Source organism: Octopus bimaculoides, chromosome 25, assembly GCF_046866305.1.
Source record: "Octopus bimaculoides isolate indiv1 chromosome 25, ASM4686630v1, whole genome shotgun sequence".
In the NCBI taxonomy this organism is placed as follows: Eukaryota; Metazoa; Mollusca; class Cephalopoda; order Octopoda; family Octopodidae; genus Octopus; species Octopus bimaculoides.
The window spans coordinates 1878442-1886682 of NC_142952.1; the positions used below are offsets into that span (position 1 = coordinate 1878442).

General features: G+C 40.8%; 1 protein-coding gene across 1 annotated transcript in view; it reads left to right on the top strand.

Annotated features, from left to right (window-relative positions):
• Positions 1–7079: 7079 nt before the first annotated feature.
• LOC149131042 (uncharacterized) overlaps positions 7080–8241 on the top strand; it is a 36519-nt gene continuing 35357 nt past the window's right edge. Inside the window, exon 1 of the mRNA XM_089341975.1 lies at positions 7080–7552. Within this exon, the coding sequence (XP_089198101.1) occupies positions 7156–7552 (397 nt within the window). The 5' untranslated portion in view covers positions 7080–7155. The remainder of the gene's footprint in view (positions 7553–8241) is intronic.

Below are 8241 nucleotides of genomic sequence, written 5' to 3' on the forward strand. Positions count from 1 at the left end.
AGGAAATGGCTTTGTTAGATATGCAGTACCCCATATACTGTACTTGTGGAAGCATGTGGTTTAGTGGTTAGGGTGATGGACTCATAATCACAAGATTGTGGTTTCGATCCCTGGACCAGGTGATGCATTGTGTTCTTGAACAAAACACTTCATTTCACGTTGCTCCAGTCCACTCAGCTGGCAAAAATGAGTAATCCTGTGAAGGACCAGGTGGCGAATATATAAACACTAGAGAAACCAGGAAACTGGCCCTTTATGAGCTGGGATGACTGGAGAAGGTATTTTTACCTTTTTTTTTATATGCTGTACTCAATGGAAGCTATGAAAATACAAGTGATGGAGTAGAATCACAGGTAGACAAGCTGAGAGTGCAGGTTTTGCATGTGACAGATAAACTGGAGCAATGAATAACACTTAGAGTGTGTCAGAACTAGATTCCCTGAAATGCTGAGATGGCTTGGTAGAACTTCCGTTACCTAGGTGACATAATTAACAGTGAAGGGGGCTATTCCAAAAGTATAGCAGCTAAAGTACAAACAGGTTGGAAAAAGTTCAGGGAGTTATTACCTCTGCTGGCAACAAAGCCCTTCTTCAGAATGAAGGGCAGATAGTATAATAGGGAGCACCGCAGAAATGGTAAATGGTTTACAGCACAAAAGAAATCACTTTAAACTTGCTAAAACAATATTCGGGATACCTTATCTCTACTCAGTATAGAAGCAAATGTTATGTAAGATCAAATTTTGAGGATCTGATCAAAGACTTTGTAATGGAAAAGTAGAAAACTTTTCAAATAAAAATAAAATGGGAGAATAGAAAAATAAACATTATTTTCCATCTGACAGTTTTGTTTCATTTTGAAAACTAAAAATTTATTATATAGTTTATTTTTGTTCATATTTTGAATTACATATATATGGGGGCGGGGTATATATGATATGCTTGAGAAGACCTGTTGAGTCACGTAAAACAAAAATCTTAACTGTGGCCAGTGTCCCCTGACTGGCTCCCATGCCAGTGGCATGTAAAATGCACCATCCGAATGTGGTTGATGCCAGCGCCTCCTGACTGGCTCCCATGTCGGCCTGTAAAAAGCACCATCCAAATGTGGTTGTTGCCAGTGTCCCCCTGACTGGCATGAGGGAATTTGCCTCAACAAATTCCGTCTGACCCATGCAAGCACGGAAAAGTGAACGTTAAAACAATGACGATGACGGTGGTGGAGACACACACACAGACACATTCCACGGTGAAAACAAGCGCGTGGTTTGATGTCCCAGGCCTCACCAGATGCCACCACATGCAATATATACCAATATGTACTTAGTCCGTAAATCTGTTTGTCGTACAGTTTTCACCTCGTTAGCCCCAAACAGAAACTGTCACATGGCGATCGATACTAACTTACACGTAGTTCACAGCCACAACTTAAAGTAATCTTAGCTTTTCTGGTAAGTAAAACTTTTTTCTTTAGTGAGGGGGGGGAATGCTACGATAGTAGTTGCAAGATGATGGGAGCACTGGGAACACACGAAGTAGTGTTGCTGGCTTTTTGTTATTTGATAAATGAGAGGGGGGAAAAAAAAGGCACGAAATGATTCTGATGGGACGATGCCTTGCTACTGATAACGGGCGGTTGATGAGGTCAGGAGGACCTCTCAAAGGTGGTGATGGTTTTTAAAAAATGATTTCGGTGATAGAAATTTCTGTTAACTGCGGTTTTAAGGGATTTTTCCAAGGCAATGTAAAGCTGTAAAGAATCCGTCGGGAAATCTATCAATCGAAGCAGATCTGCAGTTTAGCGTCGCACTGATTTCTTTCATCATAACTTTGTTAAAAGTGCATATTTTTAATGAGGTAACAAAGTTGGAAGGGAGAAGAGGGATACCAAATTGTAGTTATGCCTCGACCAAAATACTGTAAAGAATTTCTTTTCAGACAAGAATATTTCCTTAAGACAAGAAAGTGAGAAAATTATTACATTAATATCTTCCTACGTGCATGAGATACTTAAAATGCAGTAATTTAGAATGTTTTCGAAAATGGGTTCTACACGCCATATTATGTAAATAATTGTTTCTAAGACAAACCTAACCCCAATCCTAAGGTATTTGTTTAACCAAAACATTCTTACATTTTCCGACAATATCAGAGGATAAATTTACGAACCTTTACGTTCTCAATTAAAATCCCGCCAACATCAGCATTTTTCTTTCATTCATTCTTGTGCAATTCTTTCTTCAGGCACTGCCTGTAAGGAAACATCGGCACACAGGACAGTTGCCCGGCAGGGAGGGAAGGCTTATTGGGTTATAAACAAGGCTCTTCCCGGGCCGTTGAAATAAAATACCAGTCAAGTCCTGGAATTCGATTAAATGTTCCTATAAGGCATCGCAGAGGTGAATAGAGTTATAATAGAAGAAAGGAATGTAATGAAAAATGAAATTTATTTCTTCATTGACTTCAGCTGTTGTTTAGTTTCACCTCTGTCCCTGGTCCAGTAGACATGTGACGAAATTCGTTCAAGCGGTGATTAACCCAACTTTTATTGATTTACTCTGTTTTGTTTCAAATATAGTGTTTTCTATGGCTGCAATTATTGAATATATTCTTCTCCTTCCCCCCGCTTTCTTTTTTTTTTTTTTTCCAAGACGATACGTTTTGATTTGAGGAGTATTTGGTGTCATTTTCTAGCAAACCTAACCACCGCGTAGTGTCTTCCTCGATGAATTCAGATATTTTGATGGAGGGGTTGGGATATTTAATTTCTTACATCTTTAAGAAATTAAATTGGACTATAATGAAAACATCTAGGAAGTTCATTCTTTATAGTTGTGTAAATAGGGACACATGGAAGTATAAAAAAATATGTCGGAAATAGGTAGTTGTTTTGTCAACCTTGAAGGAATAAAAGACAAAGTCGACCTCTGAGGAATTTGAACTCAGAACACAAAGACGGACAGTGCTAACGATTGTGCCAGCTCGCCACCTTAAGTTGGACTTGTATTGGTTTCAAATCTTGGTACAAGGCCAGCGATTTTAGGGGAGGAGTAAGTCGATTACATCAACCCAATATTCAACTGGTATTTATTTTATCGATCCGAAAAGGATGAAAGGCAAAGTCGACGAAATGCCGCCAAGCATTTTGCCCGGCGTGTTCACCATTCTGACAGCTTGCCATCTTAATAACGGTTTCAAATTTTGGCACAAGGCCAGCAAGTTCAGGGAGGAGATGGAAGTCGAATACATAGACCCCAGTGATCAGCTGGTACTTATTTTATCGACCTCGAAAGGATAAAAGGGTAAGTCAACCCCGGCAGAATTTTAACTCAGAGCATAAAGACGGACGAAATGTCACTAAGCATTTCTCCCGGCGTGCAAACGGTTCTGCCACCTTAATAATCCTTTCTACTGGAAGCACAAGGCCTCAAATTTGAGGGGAAAGATTAAGTCGATGACCTCGACCCCAGTGCGTAATTGGTACTTAATTTATCGACGCCAGTACGTAACTGGTACTTAATTTATCGACCCCCAAAAGGATGAAAGGCAAAGTCGACCCCGGCGGCATAATGCTACCTTAATAATAACCAGAGCAATAATGATAATAGTTTCAAGTTTTGTCACAAGGGCAGCCGTTTTGGCGGTGGGAGAGGGGATGAGTCGATTACATCGACCCCAGTGTTTAACTGGTACTTATTTTATCAACCCCGAAAGGATGAAAGGCAACGTCAACCTCAGCAATAATAATAATAATAATGATGATGATGATGATGGTGATGATAATCCACATGCTCATATTTATGTATTTCCCTAGGCTTATCTTTAGGTACTCCAATGTATTTCCCTAGACAAACTTCAGGCTCCCAATGCTAACATCTTTCGCCAGTCTAACCTTGAGATGCTCTACACCAACATATATTTACTTAGAAAAACTTAAGGTACCCCCCCCCCCTCCAACTCTAATATTCATATATTTCTAAGGCGGCGAGTTGGCAGAATCGTTAGCAGGCCGGGCGAAATGCTTAGCGGTATTTCGTCTGCCGTTACGTTCTGAGTTCAAATTCCGCCGAGGTCGACTTTGCCTTTCATCCTTTCGGGGTCGATTAAATAAGTACCAGTTACGCACTGGGGTCGATGTAATCGACTTTATCCGTTCGTCTGTTCTTGTTTGTTCCCTCTATGTTTAGCCCCTTGTGGACAATAAAGAAATAAGATACGTTAACACGCCGGTCGAAATGCTTAGCAGTATTTCGTCTGTCTTTACGTTCTGAGTTCAAATTCCGCCGAGGTCGACTTTGACTTTCATCCTTTCGGGGTCGATAAATTAAGTACCAGTTGCGTACTGGGTCGATGTGCTTCTTTCAGTTTCCGTCTACTAAATCCACTCACAAGGCTTCAGTCAGACTAAGACTACAGTAGAAGACACTTGCCCAAGGTGCCAAACAGTGGGACTGAACTCAGAACCATGTGGTTGGGAAGCAAGCTTCTTACCACACAGCCATGCCTAGCTCAAAATTTATTGGGAGTTAGCTTATCCACTCAGTTTTTATTGTAAATATTTTTTATGTTTTTCAGATGAAGGCTTGACACGTCCCTAACCAAAGAGGAGCAGATCTTTTCCAAACTTAGTTATGAAAAACTATACAATGGCTTTTGAAGAACTCAAGTTTCTGATAGGAACTTCAGAAGGTTTGTCACTTTATTGTTATTATTATATATTGTCTTTGCTCACCTTCTAACACTGGAGATGTACTACACCATCCGGAGTATTTGGGCGGTTCCAAACAGTGTTGTTTTCTGCAAGTGCTCCATCCATATTGCAGCCCCTATTTGTTCCTCGTATTTCTCGAGATTCTTACTCACTGTTCCCAGGGCTCCAATAATTATTGGTACTACTACCACCTTTTTCAGTGACCACTACTGCTTAACCTCCCAAGCTAACCTGTCATATCTCTCGACTTTTCTTTCTTCCTTATCGCATACCTTGTTGTCAGCTGGGCAGGCTATATCTATGATCCAGCATAGTTTACTTTCTTTCTCAATTAAGACTATGTCTGGCTTCCTATTCTCTATCTCATGGTCACACTGAATCATAAAATCCCATGGAATCTTTGCATTTCTATTTTTGACGATGCCTTCAGGTTTGTGGTCATACCAATTTTTTGCTCTATCAAGTCCATACTTGTTGCAAAGTGTCCAATGGACAAGCCTGGCTATAAGAGACGCCACGACAATATATATGTACCTATATATAAATATTTGTGTCTGTATGACAGGTTTTCACACAATTAGGCTACCAAATTCACTCACAAAGCATTGATCTATCCAGGGCTATAGTAGAAGACATTTGCTCTTGGTGATGTGCAATGGGATTGAAACTGAAGCCATATGGTTCCAAAACAACCTTCTTAACCACACAGCCATGCCATACGTTATATTATTTATTGTAATTTTCTTTTTTTTTTTTTTTTTTTACTCCTAGCTTCCCTTATTTGGAAAATCTACTATTCTGGCATCTAGCATCTCTGGCTGCTCCCTTGCTTACTGAGTCAGTGAGATTTTTAACCGACACTACCACCACACCACTCTACCACCACCACCACTACTACTGGTGAGGTGTGTAGATGACCTGGTGAATAAATAGCCTTACATACTACAATACTTACGTAGCTTTCACATTCTGCTCGACGTAACATAAAAAAATTCTAAACGATCGCTCAACCTGCTAGAAATAGCAGTCAAATTTCCCTTCGATCATACCTTATTGTCTTTAGGAAAAGTGCATTGGTGGGAGGGGGAGAAAGACACAATGAATAATGTAAACCCAGAGACAATGTGTCTAAAACAAAATCGGAATGGCTTTCAACATAGTGTATATTCGATCTTGGCTGACCTGTGGTTAAACAACAATATAACAACCAAGTTGTCTGTCTGTCTGTCTGTCTGTCTTTACTAAACTTGGCAACTTACTAAAGAGAAAAAGAATGTAGTGAGTTTACTTAGGTGTGGCAGAGTAGGAGGGGCAACAAGTTGTCTATGAGTGGCAGGAGAAGTGATCGATGTCCAAGAAACGGAGAGGAACTGGTTGTGTGATGGAGGTATGTTGGAACAGCATGTTCCGTATTTAGGTAGATGAAAGGAAAACAAAACAACTGGAGTTCGATGTTTAGTCACTGGCTCACCCTGATCGATCGACCGAGCAAGATCTGTGGTCATATACATCGTTTCAAGTCATAACCATCTCGTCCATTTTAGGGGTCATTGTACTACTACATTATGTAACATATCCCCGAGTAGTTTGTGTGTGTGTGTGTGATTTGAGGGAGATTTGGTCAGTTATTTCTAGTCGGTTGCTCCATTCCAGATAAGTTGGTATGCCTCGAAGAAGAGAAGTGAATACTTGACGATTCAGACTCCTTCATCATCACCACCACCATCTCCACTACTACTTATACTACCGATAGATCCTCAGTTATATATATAAATATTGCTGTTGTTGCTATGAACAGTGGTGCTGTCAGGCACATATTAACAGCCTCGCTTTTACCAATACCATCTCTATTATTATATCTTTTGTTGCTATTATTGTTACTTCTTCGAGAGTCTGTATCTAGCCCCATTGACATTCGAATTCAGTGAGCGAGTAATAACTCTAAAAGTACTACAGCTTCTGGTGGTGGCAGTACGACCGACACCACCACCACCATCGGTAGCAACTTCAACGTTATCACTGATTGTATTGCGACCATCATCACAACCACCACCACCACCGCCGCCGCCGTCACCACTATAGTTACCGCTCCCAGCTTCAGTAACACCACGGCCAACCACACCATCATCATCACTGTTAGAGCGCCATGGCACGACTAGTTACTGCTGCCTTTGATGTTACCAACTACCACCACTACAAGCGCGCTTATCATCAGCTGCTGAGAGATCTGGAATACAACTAGAGTTACCTACACTCACACTGAGAGGGAGAAAGAGAGTGGGAGTGGAAGAAAGAGTGTCTACTCGGCTGCTGCATCTAACCAGCCATCGAAGAAGCCGAGCAAGGCAACCAACCATCCTACTGAACCACCCGTTTATGAGCAGAGTGCTGCTGTACAAGCGTGAAAGTGCTTCCAGTCGATTGTCCCACCACGACGAGAGGGCATGGCCTGGTATCGCTGGGCGGAAGGTGACACTTCAACACACCACCAGCCCCAGCAGCACCATCAGAGCCCTAAGCAACAACATTATCATCAACACCATACTCATCACCGCTATAGAGCTTGCGGCTCGTTTTCAGATGAACGAATGCATTACTTCGAAAATATCGACAAAAACACCGATCGCTATCACAGTCATTGTCTCCATCATAACAATCACTTTTGGCACCCACGGCGACCTCCGTTAAAGGGAACTCTAGTACTGTTCCCACCTTCGTGGGATACCCTAACACAATGCTGGAAAGAACTATCTGCTCTCGGATTCGGTCTTTCGTCTAGGAAACGCTTGATTCTCTACTTCGTGTTCAGAGGGACCAGCTTTCGAGTGTGTTTAGGCGATGGTAAGTTACTCCTGTTTTCTTTCCCCTCGTTCAAAACTATCGCCAATCGTGTGGATGTCAATTCCAGGATTTCCCTACAGTTTGTCTCACCTTACCAAACCATTTCGTTTGTATAATTCACCTTGGTTTGCTACGCTAACCTTGTCATAAATTAACTCGGAATATCGAAAACTGGTCTTCCGGTTATTCTTGTATACAATATATACATATACGCATTTTATAATAAACACACTTTATCCTCACAAACATTTCTATCCGCACACACACATATATGTATGCATATACGGCTATATATATATATATATATATATATATATATAGTCGTCCAAGGATGCAACTGCATTAAAATGCAATTAATAAACACATGCGCGTGGGCGTGCGCACATTCACACATTCAATTTGTATATGGTTCTACCGATTTCTAATACAAACACATACAGCTATGTTGATATGGATTTTCTGCCTATATTGTGTATCTGTGGTGAGGGAGGTCATTCTTTGAGAATGAACGACAGCGTTGGAGATAGCAAAAATAAATTGTATGTGTGTATATTTATGTTAATGTATGTGCTTAGAGTGGAGCGAGCAACTAGTGTATGCGTGCGCGTGCGTATGATCAATAACAGTTGATATAAAAAAATTCTACTTTTTCAATGAGCATGAAAGAGTTTATATATTGTACGAGTCTA